At 35.7% G+C, this 26,360-nt stretch overlaps 1 protein-coding gene across 1 annotated transcript; it reads left to right on the top strand.

Annotated features, from left to right (window-relative positions):
• Window positions 1-8,117: 8,117 nt before the first annotated feature.
• On the top strand, window positions 8,118-25,689 carry LOC120327550 (serine/threonine-protein kinase pim-3-like). The gene is made up of 7 exons (XM_039393868.2): window positions 8,118-8,454; window positions 8,550-8,650; window positions 8,737-8,784; window positions 9,097-9,303; window positions 9,397-9,553; window positions 21,288-21,464; window positions 23,469-25,689. The coding sequence occupies exons 1-7, from the start codon at window positions 8,361-8,363 to the stop codon at window positions 23,663-23,665; spliced, it is 981 nt and encodes a 326-aa protein (XP_039249802.2). The 5' UTR covers window positions 8,118-8,360; the 3' UTR covers window positions 23,666-25,689.
• Window positions 25,690-26,360: the final 671 nt, after the last annotated feature.

Raw genomic sequence — 26,360 nt, 5'->3', positions numbered from 1 at the left:
GCACAACTCAAATGAGGATACGTGCCAAATTTTTCAAAATGATTTTGTGACGTGCCACGCACAGTTGTGGTATTGTAAATTAACTCATGCAAAACAAACAAATTTCAATAATAATACATAATAACGGATATCTATTTATTGAAACAATTTAATGTCCTGAAAAACTGCTGATTTTGATATAAACGTGATATTTTAATGTATATCATAAATATTTTTTTTTACAAAACCGTTCGCGTGCCACGTTTGAGCGTTTGGCGTGCCAAATTTGGCACGCGTGCCCCGTGTTGTGCACCCCTGAACTAGATCACCGAACACTATTAGGCCCAAGAGCAAAGTGACTTTGTAGTCAATTTCCCCAGACTGGATTCCATGGCAGGTGCACGCCCGAGGGCGCTAGCGCTCTGCAAAAATGCACGCGATCGAATTCATGGCGTTTCAAATTAAATTTTTTTATAAAGCTATAGTTCTGAATAATGTTTTATATGGATTCGGACTAGTGGAAACAAACCTCTGTGAATTCTGTGAATTATATATTGAAACCTTTTTGCATTTATTTTATTATTGTCCAATCACCAGTGAATTTTGGTCTGACATAGACCAATGGATTGTCTTTAAGACCGATAACTTGGATTTTAATCTTGGAATGAAAGAATGTTTTATTGGCTTCGATGACATTTCTGATATGCAATTCATCAACTGTGTGCTGTTAGCTGCACGTTTCTTTATATATAGATGTCGGATTCAAAAGCGTAAACCAGTTTTTGATGTTTTTTATAAATTCATTTCTGATATTCGAAACAATGAGAAATATATCGCAATGAAAAATGGTAAAATCATGATACATAATACAAATGGCGTTTATTTATATAATCATTGATTACTTAGCTTAAACCTGACAACTGTGTTTTTGTTCTAATTTGTTTATAGTCTTTATATAGCCTAATATCTATTTAAAAGCGTGAGATTTAGAAAAAAAATAAAAAATAATTCTCTCATGTTTATTCTGTAAGATAATTTGATTAAAACTGTTATGTTCATGTTATGAAAAAATACTCTTATGTCTGTGTTATTGAGTAATATTACTATTTATTTATTTCTATGTTTTTATGTATAAAATCCAAAATTATCTGTGGAATGATTTAAGGAATTTATTAATATTGTTTGCTGCTATATAATGTTTTATAATTTATGAAAATCCAAAAAATGCATGTCCTATAGAGTGATCTGAAATGATACTGTTATTTATTGTTTTTTTTTGATTTCAGGCGATATTGTTTATTGCAATATTGTTTTTATTTAATAAAAATCCAATGAAAAAAGAAAAAAAAAAAAATTCATGGCGTTTTTTTATCATTGATTACTTAGCTTAAACCTGACAACTGTGTTTTTGTTCCAGTTTGTTTATAGTCTTTATGTAGCCTAATATATATTTCAAAGTGTGAGATTTAGAAAAAAAATAATTCTCTCATGTTTATTCTGTAAGATAATTTGAGGTTTAAGGAATTTATTAAAATTGTTTGCTGCTATATCTTGCTGCTATCCGAAAAATCCATGTCCTATAGAGTGAAATGATATTGTTATTTATTGTTTTTTGATTTTGAACGATATTGTTTATTGCAATACTGTTTTTATTTAATAAAAATCATATAAAAAAAAAAAAATCAATTTTGCACGCCGAAAATTTGCAATTGCTCACTCATGAAAATCGGTATAAATAGGTTTTAAATCAACAATCCAGTGATATAATGATGTCAACAAATTGCAGCTCCACAGTTGTTGACTACATACTAGCTTGCAAGATTTAGCCTGATCAAAAAATGCGAAGCAAAAAATACAACATTTCATGATTGCTTGGCGGTATGGGGTATCGGGTAGAATGATAGGAATCCTGTGAGAATAGTTATGGGCAAAAAGATTGACTCCTTGCCGACGCTGGTCGTTTACGGCTCTGATTCAGCGTGTTGTTTATCCAATAATTTCACGCAAAAACACTCTCAAAATTAATGTCAAAGTATGGAAATAATGTTTGGGGGTCAAATGTCCATTTTTGCTTTGATTCAATTAATTTTTTTATCCAATAATTTTACGCGGATGTATTGAACAGTACCGGTATCTAAAGTCGCACAAACACTTCCAAAATAAATGACGTTCTTCCTATATTCTACAATTTCAAGAATTTTGATGCTTATTTTGAACATATTTCTGCTGGTTGTCACTTGCAAACTGGTTTAGATGTTTGAAACCACCATTTATAATGAAAATATATATCCACGTGCCACTTCAGGTACTGATAGCTATTTTAGCATAGATTATCGCAGCGTTTAGGGGGCAATTTGTGATTATCGCAACTGAACTGAAGCTACTCAGAAGACTTAATGACAATCAATCAATTTAATTTACAACTAATTTATATAAACACAACTAAAAACTGCCAAATAACGCGCAAAACGTTGAAAACGGGGCAATGTTTACAACCATGCTGAGCTATATGTCTGAGCGAAATAATTTTCTGAACTATCCCACAAATAACTATTGTTATGTTAATGTTGACTTATTGCTGGTCGTTGTTACGGAAATAAACGAGAAAATCATTGATCGGGAAACATCGAGAGAAACGAGGTCGTTATTGACTCCAGCAATGTCAGAAATTCATGGTTTATAATAAATGATGGCCTAAATTGCATTAATTTTTTCTGAATATTTTTATACGCAAATGGTGCAAAAAGAGACGCAGTCATTAAAAGTAAAGACTCGGTTTTCAAAAACGTGAATTAAACGTGACATATTTGGGTCAATGTCCAGAAATGCAGCCTCATCATGTTCACAGTATTGAATAAAAATTCTGTTTCTTTCCTGCAAATAAAATTATCAAATTTTACTCTGTTAACAATCCTGACAACAATTTGTCAGATAAATAATGAATATAAAAATTTAGTTACAAAACTCTTTGCGGAACGTCATATTATTAGGGTATAACGGCTGCTCTGGCCCACTAGAACGATTTCAACTTTGCGATCAAAATGAAATACTGAAGAAAATAATTTGAATGGAACTTTTGAAACATCCAAAGCAATCAAATCGCATTCAAATATTGAGAATCAAACTTCTCTTTAGTTTAATTTGGTTACATTTAATTCGGTAAAGAACTCATCACTTCCCAGCAAATTAAACAAAAGAGAATTCCGACAAAATTTCGATGTTAACCAATTTTAGCTTGCACGGACCAAACAGGACATTCCTAACTTTTTTACAAGGAATTTTTATATTTTCAATTATTAATTGGAACAGGATTTCAAGTGTAAGTGCAATTTATTGTGAGTCAATTTTTGATTTCAATGCATCCCAACATGTTACATATAGCATAAAACAACAAATTTGAAAAATTCATTTCGCCTTTTGAAATTATTATTAAATTATTTTATTCAAAATGTGGTCAATACATTATGCACATTGCATCCATTGATTTCCTTTCATATTGAAAAAAATTTGCTAAGAAAGTGACAATGAATCACATCTGGCTGATTTAAAAGTAGATGGCCGTTAGGATTTGGCACCCCGGTCGGAAATGGTAACACCTGCATTCCCACAATACCAGTGAGTAGTGAGCATAGGATTCAATAAGTGATCGTTTTATGCATAGTAATTTCTTGTGATTAAAAAAAACTGGCACATAGTTTAGCAGGGTATATATGGGAACGGCATACGCGGTGCTTTGTAATATTTGTAATATAAACTTGGTGATGAAATTTTTTTTTTCAAAAATATTTTAATTTAAATAAAAACAGTTATTTGCCTCAGTTGCCAGTTATTACATGGAAAATACCGGTTAGGAGCTAGCTAAAACTCAAAGTTATATAAGAAACTATACACATAATAAGGTAGATGTTGATATTTTAAAAATTTTGGGAATTTTTTGAAAAAATACAAAAAACAAAATTTTTAGAATTTTGCATAATATGCGAAAACCATTTTCGGTCCGGCCGTTCGTAAAAGCTTTGTCATAGTGATTTCTACCCAGAATAAACATAAATAGAAAGTTGAATATATTTACATATATATATACATTATCAAACAAACGTTATGTGTATATATCCTCAAATTATGTAATTGTTTTACATCTATATTTATACAACATCTAAAATAAAATAATATGTTTACTGGGAAGCGTGAATAGGCCCCCTCATCTGATCTCGCAGCAACGTTTATTGTATCACGTCGGGATGTATCTCATTTAAGTTTCGATTCGTAAGCAGAATAAAAGCGTTGTTCATACAACTCCGCGAAGATAATGTAAAATTTCACACTCGAGTATTTGTTTAATTTTTATTTTACCTAACATTTTTAAATATTGAAAACACTATAATTTTTGACATCCTTGAATTTAGCCTGAGAGAAAGGAGAAATTAATATTATGGCACCCAATAAAACATAAACTCACTTGATCGATGTCTCTGTTTTACATAGATGTAAAAAAACTGATGATTGACCATAACAGAAGCAATTCTCTTGAACGCAATTGATGGTTTATTCTTTATTCTGTACAGTCATATATGATTGACTAAATTATATATGATATTTTTACAAAATTTCTTCGTATGAAAATAAAGCAAAAATATATGCAACCATCTAGTCTAGACTCTCTTAGAGTGAATGATCGGTATACGAAAACCCACGAAATCTCAATAAACGCGACATCTTGAACTGATAGCCCAACTCATAAATATTTTTATACTGTCTTCGCAGAGTAGGATAAACATTGTTTGGATGCCAGGGAAATAGAAACCTGAATGTGATGCAACCCGATGTATGTGAACCAAATCTGTGAGATCAGAGAAGAAAACCCTTCCACGCTGCCAGTAAAGGATATAAATATATATATATATGTCATTTTATTCTAGATGTTTTGTAAATATGGAGCGTTTGTATCATGACTACACATTTTGGTAATGTATACTCATAGCGTGCGTTTAATGTTGCTTGTAGAAACAATTTACACTCTATTTATGTTAATTCAGATTCAGATCAAGACGGAGGAATATTTTCGAACGATTATAGGACAGAACTATTTCTGTACATTCAGGATTTTTATTAAGGATTATTCATACATCGGGGTCTCCGAAAAATTCTCAAATAAAAAAAAATGCAATTCTTTTAAAATAGGAGTAAGCAAAAAAATATAGATATTGAGAAAGATACGGAAACTGACCAAAGTGAAACGCCTACAATGTTTATAAAGATCGTTTTCGGCCTACCAAAAATAAAACAGTTTGTAATATTGATGAGTGATGGATGAAAGCAACTTTATTATTTCCCTACCTTTGTTATATTATCAACATTATTCTAGTTCTTTATATAATTTATTTTATCATGAATAACTAGAAATGAGCTTGTTCCATGCATGTTTACGATATTCGGCAGATTTTGAAGACAAATAACTGTTTTTAAAGCTATTTTGTCTGAGCGGTCCTTACAGATTTAGTGGCCTGAATAGGGTTTATCAAATAAAAATTGCTGATTAGTTTTATTAAAAAGTATGCGATTCTGTAAAAAGTAAAATGAAACTTATTGATGGTACCATTGTCGCACATCTCTGGGATAATTCTTGTCAACTTCGTTGTTTCTTTTTAAATTCCACACGTTGGCGCGCATAAGATGTTTCATTGTGCAACAAACCAGTCCTTCAATTTAAGATGCTCTATATAAGATCAGAAACACGTAAGCAGTACTTTGGAAAATCTGCGTATTTCATTCACGAATAAAGAAGAATTACTATTTTGTTGGGTTAGACACTTACACTGTAAACAAAAATATAATGGGATATATTCTCAGTATTTAATGCAAATAAAATTCAATAATAATATCAGGCAAATGTAAAACCATCGAGGACACGGCTAAACAAACATATAAAATTGTTTCCTAATGTGCAAAAACTATTCTCGACCCAGTCGTTTGTCGCCGTGATTTCTACCCAGAATAAACATCAACAGAGATTAATTAATCATATCTACATACAAAATCAAACGAAGACTGTGAGAATATATTCCCAAAATATGTAGTCGTGATACAAATGGTTTATATTTATTTAAACAACATCCAAAATAAAATAATATGTTGACTGGAAGGTGTGAAAAGGCTTTTTCTCTTCTGATTTCCCAGGGTTGTTGATTATATTACATTGGTTATAACACATTTAAATTTCGATTGGTTAGCAAAATTCAAACGTTGTTTATCCTGCGCCGCGAAAATAGTGTAAAAATTCACACCAGGGTGGTAATTTTTTTAAATCGATCCACATTACATTGAAACTTACGTAAGTAATGACGTTTATCTCACGTTGATGACGTAAGTTCCATTTTTTTAGCAACTCAGGTTATATTGAGTCCAGTTGTGTTCAGAAATACGAGAGTTTGATGGCCTATTAGTCCAGCAGTGGGAAAATTGAGTTTTTTATTTGCATTTTTCGCCCCCTTAAATTTACAAGAAAATATTCAAAATGACTAAAATGGCCGTTAATCAAAAATAAAATAAAAACAGTACTGTTAGCTACAAACGTCATTTGCAACATCCGTGACAATTATTTTAAAGGTAGCTTGGTTAACTTCTATAAGACCCTATTTGCTGGGAAACTCCTTGTATATATATATGAAAAATTTCGTAGAAATTTTTTTTTTTCATTCGTTTATGAAGATCAACAAAATAAATATAGATTCTCCTTGAAATATGTTAGTTTTCAGGCTTTCTTGTATGTGGATCACAATATTGCAAGCAAAACACAAGCAAAATTGCATTTTTCTCGATTATAGAATATAAAGGGTAATTGGGATGGCATTCTAGATTGAAAAAAACTAAGCTGATTTATTTAAGTGATACAGTTGATTTTCAAATTTATAACGAATTTTAGATACAGTGCGATCAATAAAAAGTACGGCCCTCAGCTAACTTCTGTGGCCACGACATGGCCCGCAAACTAAAACAATTGCCCAATCACGTATTAGTGTGCTGTCAAGGCTGTTTAAGACAACATAAATGAATTCCTTATCAGCCCTTTCCTGACTAATCATGTTTTTCAAGTACTTAAGATTCGCTCAGCAATATATTCAAATTTTCATCTTTACTGATGTTTCTATATTTCACAGGAAATGTAAATGATTATGATTCTCTCTTTTTCAAAGTAAAATATTTCGTCGTCTCCTTTTTCGCACATATTACGAAGGTTTCCAACTCAATAATGTTATATTTTATATCTCGCTTCGATTTCGGGAAGTAATAAAAAAATTATGTTTGCACTGTAGTATGATTAAATTACCGAATTTTCTCAAAACCTTTGACGTAAATATGACGTAAATAAAGGTTGGAACTGGAAGTTTGTCTTGTCATTTATCATATGTGCGATTTAAATAAACCTATATATCGTGTTGCTAATCATTTCTTCTTCATTTCTTTATTTCTCAGCAATATTTTTATGCACAGAGTCCATATCAAATTCAATTTAATTGCTTGAGATTTCTAGAATAAAATTACCTTCAGATTGTAGGCGAATAAAAGATTAAATAACAAAAAATACAGCTGCTTATCAACGTTGCTGAGTATTTCGTTTGATATTAGGTATCTCCCGCCAACACGATCTGTCGGTATATAGGAGAGACAGTACGCATTCGACAGCCGAGAGAAGTAGCAAAAAAGGCAGCGCTCGCTTTGTATGATGATCAGAATCGATTGAGTAAGCGTCAGTCTAGTTTTGAGTTTGACGTCCTTTGGTCCGCCGTCGGCGATGTCTCGGTGTAGTTGGTGGTGATGGGTACTGCCTTGTGTTGTTATGCTCCTTGCAGATAGTTAGACTTATTATATGGGATACAAATAGAATCTGATCTGTCTTTGGTTAAATTGTGAACAGAAAAATGTAGTTTTGCGTTTAAATCCAGAGTTTTTTATGATCGTAACAGACGAACTTATATCGAGCAACTTTGCGTTTCTCAGTTCGGTTTTTTCAATCATGTGAAAAACACAATTGATATGCTTACTAGGAAGGCTTTGCGCGGATTGATTGCTTTGATTAGCTGGTTAATATTGTTATGGATATGATTGTAGGGCATGTCCTTCCGGTATTATAAAATTACATTTTCTCATACCAGGAACTACTAGATTTTCAGCCGTAGAAATTTACTTTTATCCCTGTAACCGAAGCGAATCACTCTTGGTGTACGATTGCTTGAACGGAGAAAGGCGACGCACCGACGAAACCAATCAAAACAATATCAATTAATTAATACCAAGCCGCGTTTTACGTTTTGGATATCATCTTGTCAACACTCAATTATAAACTGGATATCGAACAGCACGAACTGGATAGTCAAGGAAACATGTTGCAGTTTCCTAAGAAAATTAACATTGGAAATATATGTTCTTCAGATACGCATCATTTGCCTACCCAACAACCAACGAAAAGCATTCCTGGTAAGTAGTATAACTAACTATACGTTCATTTATGAATCCGATTCCAATCTGAGAATGGATTGTGATATTAATATATTATTTATTTAATATTCCAGTTGTTGAACCATTCGAAAAATGTTACCTGGTCGGAAAACAGCTCGGATATGGTGGCTTTGGCGTTGTTCATGACGGAAGAAGAATATGCGACAACATGCCTGTCAGTACCTTTCTTGATATTACCTTAATATGTTGTTATCGCTTATTAGTTGCCGATATTAACTTCATATTTGTTTACATTTATAGGTGGCGATCAAACACATTGCAAAATCCAAAGTCAAAGTTTGGGGACAGGTTAGTTATTTCTTGTTTAATACTGATATATTGAATATCGCATCGTTTATTAATCAACAAAACATTTTCTAACACAAGTGGCCCAACTTGGCGTGGTGTATGCAAAATCCAGCTGACGTTATTAATAAGAATCGAGGATGAATGCATCTCCCACAGGAAATCAAGTATCCTGTATGCATTACAAAGCTTATTTCATAGTTCTCGATATGTGAATCAAACATATTGAATTTATGAATGAACTAATTTAATTTAGTATCCAATATTTGTAAATAAATACCTTACATATCTTATGTATATATTTTTTATTTTCAGTTGAACGGTCGTCCAGTACCAATGGAAATCGTTCTTATGGAAAGGATAGTCCCCAACAAACAAATTATAAAGCTTCTTGACTGGTATGAACGACCCGATGGCTACATTATTGTCATGGAAAAGCCTGACCCTTGTCAAGATTTATTTGATTTTATATCAGAGAAAAAATATCTCGATGAAGATCTGGCACGAACATTTTTTTGGCAGGTCAGCATGATTGTAGACTAAAAGATTTGATCTTGATAAATCACATTGATGTCTATTTGAAACATACTGATCGAACTGATTGCTTTATTGCAGGTTTTACAAGCTATTGACCACTGTCACAAATGCGGAATAGTTCACAGAGACATCAAAGATGAAAATTTAATCGTCGATTTAAGCACATATACATTAAAATTGATAGATTTCGGATCTGGTGCTTTCCTCAAGGACACAGTCTACACCGAATTTGATGGTAGGATTTTTTGTTTCGTTTTGTATACTTTATAAAGCGCAATTTTTTGAAAATGCTGAATTCAATATTATAGGTTTGGTATATTTTACTTTACATTAAAAATAGTGATATAAGACCTAATAAATATGTTGTTATATGGGTAAATAGTGTAGATGATTCATTTCCGATATGTCAGTGATGTATAAGCTAAACATTTTGTGAGATGACTGTATTACATTTTATATTTGAGTGGGATTGTTTATCACACATGTAGAATATCTGTACTGATCGGAGCTATAGTGTATTGTGCGTTGTCTATGTACATTTGGAAACGCGAAAATTACACGAAAATATAAGCGATTGTCGCGATTTATTACTTCTTCATTCCGCGCAAACTTTATTTCAACGACCTTACCGTTTGTAGACTTTACTTACTGACATCCGCTAAATGTAGGTTGCTAGGAGATATATACTACCTCAATTGAGAAGAAAATGCTTCGTCATTCTTATGCCATACTGCTAGTCACGACGCTGTTATTTACTTTTTCCGCAAATGTACCATTATATCGATATCACTCGTCGTAAGAATTTGTAATTCAGCCAAGTTTAGAACTTTAGGGTCATTGAATATGACTTAGCCTACAAGGCACATTAAAATTAGCTTAAACTGGGGCGTTTTCTGCTTTAACATCTGCCTTTGGAAGGCGCCATAGCAATCGTTCATAGCGACGGGCGTCAACCGATATCGAGTAACCGAAATTACGCGACCCGCGTACAACGAACCTTACATTCCTTTTGTGAACGAGCGTACGCCCATTCCAGGAATAGCCCACTTTGGTGAATATTGATCTAGTTCGTTCTGTTTTGACGGCTGACTTTACTACGGTTGCTACGACAACTAAGCGTCACATGACCCTTCAGCGCCACGTACCTCACCATTAGCGAACGAGTTCGATCGGAAAGCGACGCCATATTGGGCGCTGGTGTACACTCGGTTCTGTGTGACTGGTGCGGCCTGTAACATCGAATTCCATAATATGATTGATTTCTCTTGCGTGATATGAGACTATTGTTTCAACTGAGATAAGGGTTACCTATGCACGGTATGAAGTAGAGCAGCCGTTGTTGTGGACAACATCGTTCCAGCGATGACAAATTATGTAAGCGACGTGTGGGGTGTATATGCCTATTGTGTCGATGGTTTCAGTTCTTTACTATATCGCTTTGTGATTTCTTATTTTTGGATTCCGTTACGAAATTTCCAATTGTTATTTGGGTTATTTTCGCCTGGCAAGGTTACACGAGTCCATCTTTGTTGTTGCGATTGCCGCAATGGGTACTTACTTTTTTAATCTAATACCAAAAGTCGTGTCTATACTTTTATTTCAGTTTCCACGTATTTGTGATGCTATATTAGTTTTCGATAAGGGCGACAGTTGCGTACCAGCTGCTTGCTTACATAGTATAATGACGTTATGAGATATTAATATGCAAAGCCAAGCTTATATTGAAATGCCACATTTGAATACCAAATGACCTTATGTCTAGTCTCGGTTCATAGTCACAACACATCGTTTCCGGTTTTCTAATGGACAGTCATTCATGTTAGGGTACCATCTCCGTCTTATATATATATTTCTTAGCTGTAGCCACTATCAAGTTCCGGACTACGGTCATAAATATTAAATGAATGGTGTTTTCCAGATCCATAGAATAGTTGTTTTTGCATTGGAAAGAAATGAGGTATTTTCCGTTTCTTGACTTGTTATCTTCGGTATTAATCACGAGTGCGTGAGTCACTCGGAATGTCAACCGCCATTCCATGAAGTACCCATATCGTAGTGCTTTAGACGTTACTGGAACAGTCGTGATCGTGAATCACTAGATATGTAAAATTTATTTTATCGCTGTTGATTTCCACCATCCGAATATTTATTTAGAAAAGTAGTAATTACGCATATTCATCATATGACGAACAAAAGACTGGCAATAACGTTTTTTTTCTGTCATTGGACGTCTTGTAAGTGACTTTTATTAACGTTCGTTTGCGCTAAAAAATTAGTACCACAGTTTCGGAAGACTTATCTTTCAACCGATATCAAGAATTTAAAATACTCTTGTTCCGGGAATCGCAAATAATGCCCTTTCAGTACTGGGTACATGAGTCACGTGGAATGTGTTTATTTAGGCGGGAATACCTGGGCGACGATTTCCGTTGTTGCTGTTCTTTGCCGAGCAACGGAGCAGATACTCTGAAATTAACGGGTGTGCCCGGGACAAAGACGAATGACCTCGTGTAGTAAAAATTCTTGAAATGTTCGTTTAACGCTTTCTAAACTATCTCTTCTCTTTGTCCTACGGCTATTTGATACTGCGGGGTATTGTCTTGAAATGCTATACGTGCGTTGTTCTATGAAAGGTGGATAAAACCGAAGAATAACAAAGAATCTGTAGTATTGGAATATGAAAAGCACGTGATTGGCCTTTTCCCGCGTGACAACAACGAGAAATCAGTTGAAAAGATCAGCCTCACTTTTTCTTGCGCATTTTTAACATTCACATAACTTCGAATAATTTGTTGAGCTCGGTACAGACTTACTCGTTTGTTTGGGTTTGAATGCGCTGCTACATCAGAAATGTTCTATTTCATATTTGATGCCCATGCCCGAGAGAGAAAGTAAACCAGCAATCCCGCTTACCATATGTTACGAGCCCACGGAGGTCACGATAAGAGCTTATGGTCGAGGGTAGAACGTTTTTTTGTTTTGTTTTCATCATGACGCTGTATTGATTAACCGCGCCCTCATTTTAATACGCCTGCAAAATCGCTCTCAAATGACTATTTTGACCCGCACCACTGCGTTCAGGAAAAGGTCATAGACGCGTTTTAATTTATAAATTATTCAGAATGGTTTACTGTGTCCTGCGGCTTCCTTTTATGCACATATTGTACGATGGCCTGTTTGTTCTACTTATCGAGAAATTGGTTTATAATTTACGTTATTGGATTAACTGTCTGTCAAAAGAATCAATCTAATAGAGTACAGTATGCTGCTGTCATGTTTCTAAAAATTGCTTCACAAAATATCACTCGACACAGTTGTTATTTTTGTGAATGGCCGTCTTGTTTTGTTTTGATGCGTTAAAACAAATGCGCAAGAGGTGATCAATACACACACGCTTGATGCAGTCATACCGAGTTCACTCTGGTACAACCGGATAAAACGCTTCCTCTTGGCCTCAATGAGCAAATTGATAACTTTCAGCAAACTGCCGGTGCCTTTTATATAAATGCATTCATAGGATTTGCTCTATGTGTGAGGATGTTTTAACGTACACTCTTCAAATAAACACCTCATGGTATCCCTCAACGCAAATAGTTCAAACGGAATAAGTGAACTCCTGATATGCAAAATGAGCGTGTTTTTTTATTTTAAAGCGGCCAAGTTTCGAATTGCCTACCAACGCCTTATACTGTACTTTCTACTGAAATAAAGGTATCATATTTCATATAAATCCGTGGTTTGTTCAGTAAAGTTTCTTTTATTAAAATCCGCGTTAAAAAATGTCATTCGCTATGTGCCATCGGCATTTTTGTTGAAAATTATTGTTTTGTTCTGGTGCGGCGACGATTTGCAAAAAGTAATTGAGCCACCATGCTAGCAGGAACCCAGACAGATGAGCCTCGTCGGTTTCGCCGAAATGGGTTTGCATGTCGTGGGAATACTGCCTCAAAAATTTCGGTGATCTCGATAGAACGATGGTAGTTTCGTCTCAGAAATGGGTTCCGAATTGTTTGCCAGCAATTCAAAAGCAAAAAATATGCATTCACTATTTCGACCCTATTTAAACTATGAAAGCATTTTTTTTTCAACGGTTCAAAAGTCCAAATATTAAATAATTTTTGTGGTTGCCAGGTTCCTTATATCCGAATACTTGTTTCAATTCATTCCCTTTTCTAATATCTAAACTGATTATGTAATAACTGGTGACCATTTCCGAATAACGAACAAATATGACAGTGTAATTAATTCATTTCGCATAATAACCGGTTGAAAAGTATAATAAAATTATGACTTGTACTTATCCCAAGATCATAATACAAGTAATAATCAATTTCCGACGGCTCTTATAGTGCGGAAAGTTTTCGAATTTTATTATTACTGAATAGTCATCACGGAACGACCGTCGTTTGCGAGTTTCAGAGGTGACATCATTGACGTATTTCATATCGATTGCTTTGAAGTTCTTTTATCGCACAATGCTCAGTGTTAAATTACCGCGCAATCTTTTACTTCTTTTGTATGAAATTTCGCGCGCTTATCCACGGCATCGGGGACAAAACTTTCCAAAATATTTGTTACGTTAATCATAGCTTCTAATCTCCATGACACGATCAGTAGGAATTTCTAAGCGACGGCTCGACAAGGTACCCGACCGCGTGGTTGGTTCACATTTCGGAATGAAGTGTAAACGAGTTTGCAGACAGTACGAAAGTGCAAATCGGGTACAAACGACCTGCAGCAATTACCGCAACGTTGTTGTCAATGCGATGCGGTTGTTCAAAGTTGGAATTCGAGAGACCGCTCTACCGAATAAATCCGTTTTCATGTTCTTATGACACTACTTTCAGAAATTTTAATTTCCAATATTCATAGCTGAAAATGTCACCATAGTTATGATGTGCCGCCAACGCTACGCTATCATTTCAGCATTTTTCGCATTCCTTCGGAATTACATCACCAGTAAAAATATGATTTTATCTCGTGCTCATATATTTGAAATTTTCAATTTTGAACACTGCTCATGGGAAGTTCCTTTAGCAATCGCAAGCGTAATATAGGTTTCGTGCTATAAGATACGGGTTGTTTTTTTGAGAGCGCAGTATCGACTTGCCGTCTCTGCAAACAAATTCCCCAGTGCTAACAATATGCAAATTAACACTGTTGTTAAATCTTTATCACTACATTGTGATATGCACGGGCGGCAGCCTAAATATTTGAACAATATTTGTAACGTGAATACGAAGAAATCGAGCATGGCGGGTGACCACTTTTTTATTGCTTTTACTAACATTTCTTGTAATCCCAGATTGAATTAACGTCTGCGATAACTTGCGTTACCTTGGATTTGCGCGCCAAACGGAAAAATTCTTAAGATTCTTGGTCTAATACCGATTGTGTATTTAACCTCCGAAGCATACTCGAGTCGTGCTGTCGTCGCGGACGACCCATTCATTTCGCCGCTCTCAAGCCTTTAATGTACCCTCGGTCGAATCGCGCGTTGACTTTTCTCCCACTTCGGGGTATTTTCCGCGGGTTAATGGTTTAGCACTGGGTGGCCGATGGGCGTTTCGTATTAATACCGTGCAAAATTCAAATGTGTCTACAAAGCGAAAGCGCTTTTATAGATGGTAAATATAACCAAGGAATTGGAACTGTCGATCATTTTGGGCCCAGTATGTATACAATGGAAAATATTTCTTCCCAACAAGTAGCATATGATAGCTTATGGGATTTGTTAATACCCTACGGTAAACAGTAACGGCATCGTTTCACATTTCGCCTTTGCTGTATCTCGTTTTAATTACACGAAAGGAATAATCTTGCTTTGCAAAGCCATGTCAACTAGATTAAATACTCTTATCTATTCGTTGCATAATCGTCATCTGTATTATTCTTAATTCCTTGAATTACGGAATTGAATTTCTTCGATTGGAATATGAAAATCCGGGAAATTAAGGTCACGTAACAAAGTCATTATCTCAATTTGCGGTTATATAAATTTTACGCAGATGTTCCATAATGTTAATTCCTCGTATATTAATTTCATTGCCATTTCGAAGAAAGCGTTGTTAATAACACGGTTGAACTGATTTAACATCAGTAGCAATTCAATAATACTATCGCTTTGAACGTCCAATGTCAAGTTCTAAATTGGTAACGTATTTTAGGTTATTCGTGTCCTCGCGTATTGAATTTTAAATCAGGTTCAAAATTCGGTAAATAAAAATAAAAATATACGCATGATTTTGCATATTTGTATATCTCAAAATCCCGGAACTATTCCAGTCACAAGTATCCTCTGGGGTTTTGATCCAGCTGTGCCATCTGCGACGAACGGATATTTCCACCGTTCTTTTTTCAAGTGTTTGCGATTCCTGCCCGCGGCATCCACAAAGCATGTACTTCAACGAAGCGTTCATTTCTTTTTCCGGTTTAAGGCAAATATGAACATACCAAAAATAGACAACGATGAGCATGGGAGTATTTTAGTTGCATGATTTGTTCCGAGCACTCATCCTCGTGGCGCGTTTTATACTTGAAATCGTTAGTATTGCGGAAAAGGCGGATGTGAACTCCCACATTTCGTGTGTCAGCCACGTTTTCCGGAGGCGCAATTACCATTTTTGTATTTCATGGTTTTTCAGGTAATTTACCAAATTCGGCTAATTCACGTGGCAATGAATGTATAATTGTATATACTCAATCCCGGCGCACTTCTTGATGTTACATGATCCCTATTTAACTGCTAATTGCTGAGTAGAACTCTAAAAGCAAAGTGGAAACCGACGCCGCAATTCTTCGACTTATCGCGTGTCGTTGGCTTTGCGGTCATCAATTTCCGTGGAGACATGGCGTTAGCAGCAAGCGCCATATTTTCTGCTGCTCGTTGTCATCGATCGATACGGGTACAAAGTCCGTTCGTTTTCTTTTTATCAAATCGTGCTTGTTTGATGTTTGTAAATTGTCTAATGGTGTTTTAAAGTACATACGCCTCGTGGGCATACTGAAATATTGTATCTTTGAACTCTGGTTTGATTGATTTGCTTTCATGAGATACAGTCACTCAATTTCATTGTAGACTAGCGGAAACATCTAGTGTATTGATGTTGCCCATTTTACATTGTTGATTAATCTTTAGAAACTCATTTATTTTAAGGATTTTATGATGCATACTAAGAAACGCTTATGATATATATTGTGCTGTAAAACTTATACATTCGTCTACAGCCAAATGTTATGAAAACTATTCATTTGTAATTTGGACGAGAGCGCGGGATACCACGCATTTCCACACACAGTCTAATATATACGTTCCTGTTTTTGCATCGTGAAGTCATAGTTTCGGTGTTCACTTTTTGGTTTCACCAGATGCATTGTTTTCCCGCTTGAATTTGGGCACAGGTGCGACGGAAATTTTTGAGTTTATTCATCGCTTTCTCGTGCTCACGCTATAGGGACGTGTCCTGCCAACCGCGTCTGGCGAGGTCGTCAAAAGTTTTCGCGGTATTTTCATTTCTCGTGTTTTTTCTCCCTTTTTTTAATATCTTTTTATCGTATTTACTTGCGTCGGTTTTTCGCGAGAGAATAGTAATTATATACCATTCGTGAATTCTCAGGAATGTCACCTCTTTTACTTGCTAACGTTGCCAATATTCGAATGACGTATTCTCGTACTAGTTTCCCACATCCCGAGCGAATTCCGTAGCATGGCGACGCGCAGCCCTTTGTTAGGCGAGTAAATATGTCACACTATTCATTATCTCTCATTTTGGTCGTAGTAGTCGTTCAACAACGCGACAAGACCTTCAAAACAAGGACACAGTTGTATAATGGCGCGAAACAAATGATCTTCACGCGAGACATTTTGGGCGAAAGCCTTGGCTGCATCGCCCACGCAGAGACGGCCCTTATTAGGGATAACGCGAGCCGGCGTCGAACGGTCTGTAATGGTTTGTGCATTACAGTAAGCATCATCAGTCAAATAGTTGCGATTCCAAAGGGACTTCATTTTCATTTTGTGAATCGTAGGAAATGCAATATTTTAAAACATGCCAGAAGGACTTTCACCCTGTGACATATTGCGTCTAATTTAAAAAATTAAATAACCATTTTGCGTGCTATAAATAGATTTCGCGCAGTGATATTTGAATATAAATATATTAAATTTAGTAAACGTACGACCATGCGTAAAGCCTTGTTTGTTACGCAGCTCACGAAATGTTGCCATCAGCGCATGTTAAAAAATAATAACGTCCCTACACTATTTCTTGATGCTAGTTTCCAGCGCATATTGTTTAGTGATATTCTTGCTCGCAAGAAACACTTTGCATGCCATCGAAACTAGTCCATCTGTATCGCTTCCTATTTATTAGTTTGTTTTCTTGAACAATATGGCGCAAACATTGTTTGTCTTCCAGCTATCGTGCCTTGAAAAGCCTGGTTGTTTCCCAGGATTAGCCCATTCGAAACTGCAGAGTCGAAATGGGAAACTGACAGCGAGGCGTTAGAATGACGTAAGGTGATACCGTTTGAAAACAAACAGTCGGCTTGGTTACCACCAAAAAATTGAAATGAAACCCGCGAGCATCGTTTTGGGATGTCTCATAGTCATTGTATATATATCTAGGAAGTTCAATTAATTTGGTATAATATTATATCTCAATGAATAGATGCAACACGACCAGTCAATGCAACAATTTGGGAATATTTTATGCGTGTAGGAAGCGTTCTAAAGGCCCTAATTTATATACCTCGAATATAAGCAAATTTCACTGAACAATTTTCTTAGGTGCTTGATAAGGAAACGCAAGTGGAAGTTCCCCGCGGATGGCGCCAGCTATTGATTACTAATTTCATGGGAGTTTTTTTTTCAATTACCTTTTCTGTTGCTGTTAACTTGAACTATACACTTTCGTCATTGGCAGATGCCACAAGCAGTCGAGACAGACTGAAATAGTCAAAACCTTCCCACCGCATTACCTAATTTCTTTCGATCGATATCACGACCCGAGAGACGAAATTTATTCAATTTTTGCATATTTTTAGGCGTTGGGCGGGAATGTGTAACATCTATTTATAGTCACAATACCATGTTAGTGCCATCTCTCCATGTGCATACTTTGAATTCCTTGTAGTTGCATTTTAGTATCGATATGATATATTGTACGGCTTGTTTTTAACCTGGCCGTCTCGAGTCGGATGGAATTTTTTAAGTTTATTTACATTGGTCAGGGAAAACCTCATCGCTTATTCTCTCGTTTGTTGTCCGTAGTCATTACGTCATTGCAAAAGTCCCATTTCTGATCTTAGCGACAAATTTCCATAATCGCTTTCGATCCAGCACGGAGGGGGTTAAGAAACTCGTTTTCGAAATTTCACCAAGTACGCTCGCTCCCATTACATTTTCGTAATTTTTTTCGAGTAGACAATTCTGAATTTCCATCAAAATTTTCTCGCCGCGGGAAACGTGCCGAATGAGTTTTTTCTGTATACTGTAGGTAAATTCGAAAATGTGCCGCTCTTCCAAAACCCTCTTCGTTGTTACATTTGAATCATGCATAATCAACAGTGTCATGTTTGCAATTTTTTCGCAAATAAAAATATTTACCAATGTAATAAATAAAGCAGTATTTTTCGTGACAGCGAAACTGAGTTACCACGAGCAGAGGAAAACATTAACCGTTATTTGAGTTTACAACCTCGTTTGCGTTTTGCAGTCACCAGCCATATTTTTTGTTACATAATCGACACAATAACGACTTACAAACTAGAAGTTCAAGTTATTTGATGGTACAAGTTTATACGAAGGTAACAATGTCATGGCAGTGCATCCACGCTACCAGACAGTGACGCGCGAGACCTCACCGCGTTCAACATTCCTGCACGTTTTGCCCTCGCCATAGTTTCTGAATACCAGTAGGTAAACGGTCAAATCAAGTTTTTCAAAATGTGCAATTGAGATCACGCGTCGTACCATACGTGCTAATGATCTACCATTTCCAAGTTCAAGATTGGAATTTCTCGCTTAAATCGCGCTCGGCAAATTAGTTATACTTATGCTTATTGAAACGTATTCAACACACATTTTAATTATATTGTTTATTCTTGTTAGAAAACCGCAAAAATTGTTTAGATATTTCAAGTTATCCGTCTAGTCAGTGTAGATAAGTTCGTAGCAAACGTAACACGTATTCGGAAACGTGATGGAAACGTGATGTTCTGAGTTTTCCAATCGCCGTGACATCCTGTTCATTGTGATCTTTTCAACACAAAAGGCGTTTTATTTCTCGGGCAATTACCGATACTAGGAAAAGCCGTCGTTATTTTAGTCGTGACCGTTATGTCTAAATAATCATTTGAGTTATATGAGGTTATATAATACCGAAACGCTCGTTAAATCTTGTTTCAATATGCTAATTGCGGTAGCTGATATTTTAAGTGCCATTTAGACAATAAATCTATAATGAAGCAGCGTTTTATCAAGCTCTACCGCCTTGATTTTCGATGGAGAAATTGTTCATTGAAATTAATCGCGTTCTTTAAATTCCGTTTCTCTTATGGTCCATTTGATCTAAATAGCTCGCACGTTGACGCAAATACGCCCAACCTTTCACACATTTTTTATTGCTTTTATTATTAAGCGAATGCGTAAGTGCGTTGTTAACGGAACCTTCCACGCTACATTCTCAAGCTTTTGTTCAAAGGCGTAGTAAATGTATAGTGCGTCTATTACCAAGCCCATTTGCCTAATGTAGTTAATCAACCTTGTCTGCCAGAATAAACCAAACCTAAATTATCACGCCCTTCTGCTCGATTTAGTACCGAATTATCACAGATGTTTTATTTTTATTTTTTTTGTTATATAATTTCAAGTTGTACCGAATAGTATGAGTGGTGGTATTTCACCTGGCGTCGTTTGTCGCTAGTCACGTGTTTAGTGAGACGCGGATGGAGTGGAAATCGATAACTGTATCCGGGTGTGGATCGTTGGTGTGTTACATTTGTCCTACTGCGTGATATAAGTACCATTTGATGATTGCGATCGACACTCGATTTGAATTTCGCAATTCAACTGAAATGTGTTCACAATTCGCGGTAATGCCGGATGTTTCGTCCGTGGGACGTTTTTCTGATGTGAGAAATACGGCGAAATTGCAAACTAATACTCAACAATATGATTTTGAATCATTTGTGCGTTTATAGCAACTATTAAGTAGGTTAGCATCTACTTTGTTTAATTACTCTGACGGCGTTAGCAGTGATAATTAACGGTAACAATTAAAATTCATTTCACCAATGTTGAAAATTATGAATATGTTGAACAACAAAGATCAATTTACCACAGCAATTCTTGAAAAAAGACATTGTTGATCAAGCTAAAATTCAATTTTCGTATGCGCGGGCGGGCTATTTCGCGCGGTACAAAAAAGTCGGTCGGGGTCACGTCAACTTGAGCAGAACTGAGCGCTGAACAGCTCTTTCATCTAGCAGCCACTTTTAAATGAGTGTTCTATTTTGGTATGAACAAAACGCGTCTTTATTATAATCATTATGATTCAAATTCTATAATGGCTTTAGCGACGACAATTGTTTATGTAGTCGAACGATACGCAATTGCGATTTCAAGTGGTCGCAGATACTCACTTAAATTAACTTGAACGCAGTTAACCAGTTAGTTGGTTTAGCTGCTAAACTTATTACAAAGTGAAAGAATGTTGCAACATATCTATTGAAATTATAAACAGCTTCGTCACTATAGCAATGCTTGCATTGTAATAGCAACTTCCCCTGCAGGCGAGATTCCTAGCTATTGAGTGGGTGCTTATAACTTTGCGTTAAGCAAACTGCAACACCTGTAACAGCGCTTAGTGTGTTACTAATTTCATAATATTATGATTCCATGCTTTTTATCGAATGTGTCTTCACATACCTACCCACCTCTAATGCAAACTTTGTGTTATATTTTATAGGTACAAGGGTATACAGCCCGCCGGAGTGGGTCAGATGTCACCGTTACCACGGACGATCCGCCACAGTTTGGTCGCTAGGCGTACTACTCTACGATATGGTCTGCGGAGATATTCCATTCGACAAAGACGAAGAAATTATCAGAGCAGATGTCCAATTCACGAGGCCGATTTCACCAGGTAATTTACATCATGAACGCCTTTTTTGTCTCTTTGACTCAGTATTATAATTAACAGCTTTTGTTCATGGTATTTCGATTATGTAGATTAGTCTAATTGTAATGTCATTGTCACTACGTCCAGATTTATTGTTATTGTATTATTCAAAAGCATGCGTCGTCTATTCGTACTATATTTTGCGCAACACATGGTAGGAGAGAGCATATGACGCACAGTCACACGACGTCGGGTCGCTTGCCCTCTTCTATTTTAAGCACATCCCCTCAATTAGCATCTGTTTTTCGTACGTCACAACTGACGTCACAAAGCGACTGATCCAAGGTCGCACGGTACTATTTTATTATAAAGTAGTTATTGTAAAATAGTACCGTTAATCACATTTTAATAAGCCAACAAGACGAAAAGTATTTCTTTGTTACTTTTTTATATATTTTGGTGGGAAAACATTTCGCTATAATCGTTATATCTTATCACGGATATGTCTGTATTCAAGTTAGCTTTGGCAAACGTTTTGGAATTTGGCTTATGTCGTTATGGCAATGTATGTACACGTCCCCATTTCTATAAATAATTCAGAAACGCGACTCGTCTTGTCCTGAGTCGAGACGAGGTTCTCTTTTTGCTATAAACAGCTTACAACTGGCGATTTCGTACTATATTTAACCAAATTATTAAAATTTGCGTTCAATTAAAGTAATATCGTCATCATTGCTACCGTAATTGTGGCGTAACCAAAATAGGCAGACGCTGTGTAAACTTGATAAGACCGATATTCCCGATTAAACGGGCTATTGTTAGCCAAAAGTTTCGTATTATGGTAACTTAAGATATCTTATGTAAACCCGAGAATGACGGTGCATGTTTTCAATTGTAATCGGAAATGAAAGAAATGTGAAATGTTATCGACGCGTCACTATCCAAATTTACTTTTACATAATGCCCAAAAGGATAGAAAATTGGCCGTGAGTATGCGTCACGTCGTGGAATGACGCACTGCGCAGCTTGACTTTTTAATCGTCACGAAATTAACCTTGCTTTTATTTAATTACTTTTCCTTTTTTGACTGCGGCCGTATATTTTGTGGGCATGTGTGAAACTTCTCAATTCGCGGATGACACCACACATTTTAGTCTGGGTATTTTTTTAACCAAGGCACACCTCCCGCCGTATTCCACACACAGCTTTTTAATAAAATTACATGACTAATTTTGGACCTGCCACAACGCGGTCAGCTTTCGTAACTCGATGCGTTCAGCCCTTTGAACTTAACGCCATTATTAAATTTTCTCATCGTAGTAAATTGTGGGTTCCTGGTGACCATATCCGATATCTGATTTTATGTAATTCAGAATGTAAATTATAGTGTAGCCACCGGAAATCGTCGTTGACTTAGTAAAATTAAGTTTGCTTCCAGGAAAAATTTAACTGTGAAACAATGACATCCTAAAAATTTGTTTCAAAATAATTATTTCGTTGACATATGAGGTGGCGGAAATACGCGCGAATACAATGTGTTGACGTATTTTGCCCTTTATGTTATTTATTAATAAAGTATATATATTTAAAAATCTCCACAAATATCAAAACGCGGAATTTGCGAACGTAAATTTAATCAACTGAGCGTTTTTATGTGCTGTACTGCCAGATGTGAGTTCAGACGCCCAACTTATTCGGCGAATCCGTAATTGCGATAACGCGGCAGCTGTCGCGACTCGCTTAACGTTATAGCAAGCGCTTCTCTCTTTAAATAAGTTTTTCGTGAAACCTATAAGAGTCAATTCTAGGAAACGACCGACGCTAAATAACGGTAAACTACGATATTTGTTTTCCGTTTAGTTTGATGGCGAGCGGTGGAAACCTTTTTCGTTTCTTAAAATAGATTAATTTATTATTTTCTAAACTACTGAAATACTCCTTCCTGTTTATTATTTCTAACCAATTTAATCTTGTTTATTTCTTAATTTCGTTTGTACATGTATTAATTCATTTTCATTTTTATTTCAGAATGTCAAAATCTTATCAAAATGTGCCTGTCATTGAGACCATCAGATCGACCCACAGTTGAAAAGATCATGATTCATCCCTGGGTTCTCAAAGGGGATTTCATTTCGAGGCATTGTGAAATCAGTGGTAACCACATCAGAACGACGTCCGAAAGCTCAGACGGCAATAGCGCCACCGAGAGCAATGAAAGCTTATGATAAAGACATAGTCGGATTTATTTTGAACCTTTTGCCCACACTGCTATTTATTACCTGTTTTACCAGTTCTTCTTTTATTTTATTTATTTATGATATCAACTATTTATTGCCATGATGGAGAAGTCATCTGAATTCAGAGTGAAATAACTCTTACGTCGACCTCACGATGGCCGAAAGAACCAGAATTGGCCTGTTCGCAAAGCCGAACGAAAACGAAAGCTATAAACTTTGTTATTACAAAAGTCTGAGTACGGATACATATACACACCCGAATCCAGGAAACGCATATTCAACAGGACGGTATCATCAACTTTCAGGGAGTTAGAACTGCATTGACCAACAACAATGCAATATGTACAGAAATCGGCTATGACGCAGATATTGTTTTATTCATTAAATATTTGTTTTGAAGCACTTCCGTAGTAGTACTGCCTACTGCGGATGCCACCAAAGTCGAGAATGCGTATTCGTTACCACCGGTCGTTATGCAACAAACCGATCCCGTTACATCTGATTTAAATGTCATCGCCGGATTACATCAATCCATGCGTTATTAGTAAGTTATTGCTTTATTCTAATTTTGCGCCGACAAACTACACCGTTGTCTGAAATTAATTAATTGTGAGCAACGGCGGTTTGATATTGATCCTCGACAGATAGCGAATTAGGATTTTAATTTCAAATGGCCGAACTCTATTCGCCGTATTTCACCTTTAAAAAATTAATACCCAGATTCCCCCCATGAAATGTGCTATATCGTGCTATATGTTTTCTGCTTTTAATATTATCTTTGTTGTTATTTTTATGTTTTAAACAAGCTTGTATTTATTTATTTTTTGGTCTATTATGTGCTGTACGCTTCCTTACTATTTTACAACTGTAATTTTTCTCTTTGTCTTATTACTTGTGTTTTTTTTTTGGTATTTATTTATTCTTTATTTATTCAAGTCCTGTCCCGTCAATGCGTGTTTGCATGTAAATCATTGTTATCTTTATTTATTTAAATGTCGAATATGGCCACAGATTTAGCATCACCTGTAGTTCTATTATTTCGAGATCCAAATTGGTTAAAATCCCTTACAGTAACCAAAATATAAATATATATAGTCGTAATATCAAGATCCAACAATGCATTTTGAATATATTAAACCATACTTATCTTCTTTGTTGTGAAATGAAAATACATATCATTTAATTGTCCCTGGTTGGTCCATTGTCTATTTTGCTTCATCTCTTTCCTTCATTATTATCTATTTATTTTTGTCTCTATTAACTTATGATTTTTAGTGTTATTGTATTATTGTATTGTTAATATTACCATCTGATGTTGTTGGTAATACTCACTCGATGGTTGGTAATCAACGGGTTAAATTCAGTCGATTTTTTGAGCTATTTTATCCCATATCGACTTTATTTCTTAACCTGTTGATTACTAACATCGAATGCTTTTTGTTGCCGGCCAACGTTACTAGAGCATAATATTATGTAAAATATGTCGTGTTTGGTTGATTATTTATTTACTATTTATTATTTGTTAGTCTCGTGTTTGGTCATAAATAACACCAAATTATGGTACTTTGTTCGGCTTTGACCCCATTCCAATAATAATGTGCCCTTACTTTACAACGTTATGGTTTGTGAAAATTTTCAAAAATAACACAAGTTTTATGGTGCTTTAAAAGAATATCAAAATTTGCCAGTATCCTTGCCTCTATCGCCCAATCGAATCTGATACAACGTTTTGTTTGGCTTCCAACAGGCGGGAATTTTTTTGTTGATTTTGGAACAAATTTTGAGCGGTGCTACCTCGTGTGTATATTTTGGGTTTTGTATTTTCCATTCCCGAGCATTAAATTGTTTTACCATCAGATTTTACTCCGTTAAGTAAATTGTTTTTGGCTCGAATTGAAACCAAATAACAATTTCAGTTTTTAGGAATTACAAAAACATGCCTTTCTCTTTTTTTGCATGTCGTGCGAAATTAATAAAAGCATACGCAATAAAAAGAACTTTCGATAAGTAAACTTGTACTTCTCTGAATAATGATAAACTGGCAGTACTATAACACAGTCGTATGATATTACGATGGAAGATGGAGTAAAGGAGGTGTTTAAGTTAGTGGGAGCAAGTTTTTTTTTTCATACGACAATTTCAAACATGCAGTTTGAGCGTATCATCTCATATCCAATAAACATATTAGCTGTCATTGGCGACAAGTTGTAGTTTTTCAGGCCGTATCAGACATTTAGTTGCCCCTTTTCTATAAAGACTATGCGCATAGAAGGAGTGAGTCAGAGCTTAGTACACTGTTGTCTCTTAATCAGTAATTCAGTTCTTGGGTGATGTCGTGATATTTCCCTTTATTGTATATCCCAATCTGAAGAGGAAAAAATATATTCGTAGAGTCGCAGGCGACCGCCCACGTTTGGCATTTTCGGAGGTAGATCAAAAGAGCATAGAACCTGATCGAACTATTACAAATTTTACAGAAATACCGTTCAAAAGATCTGCAGCTAGGACCTATCATATCAAATATTTCCCGTGTTTTTTAGGCTTTTCAGATGTGGTAGCGCTATAACTTATCATTTTACCACAGCAAAATAGAGATTGAGATTGGCAATGGCACCTTTTCTGATCTTCTGACGGGCTGGTCTGAAATTTCTTTTTAACTGGTTGTGGAGAGAAGGATGCAGTT

Source organism: Styela clava, chromosome 7, assembly GCF_964204865.1.
Source record: "Styela clava chromosome 7, kaStyClav1.hap1.2, whole genome shotgun sequence".
Lineage (NCBI taxonomy): Eukaryota > Metazoa > Chordata > Ascidiacea > Stolidobranchia > Styelidae > Styela > Styela clava.
Note: the sequence above shows the minus strand (reverse complement) of the source record. Positions and strands in the feature narration are given on the sequence as shown.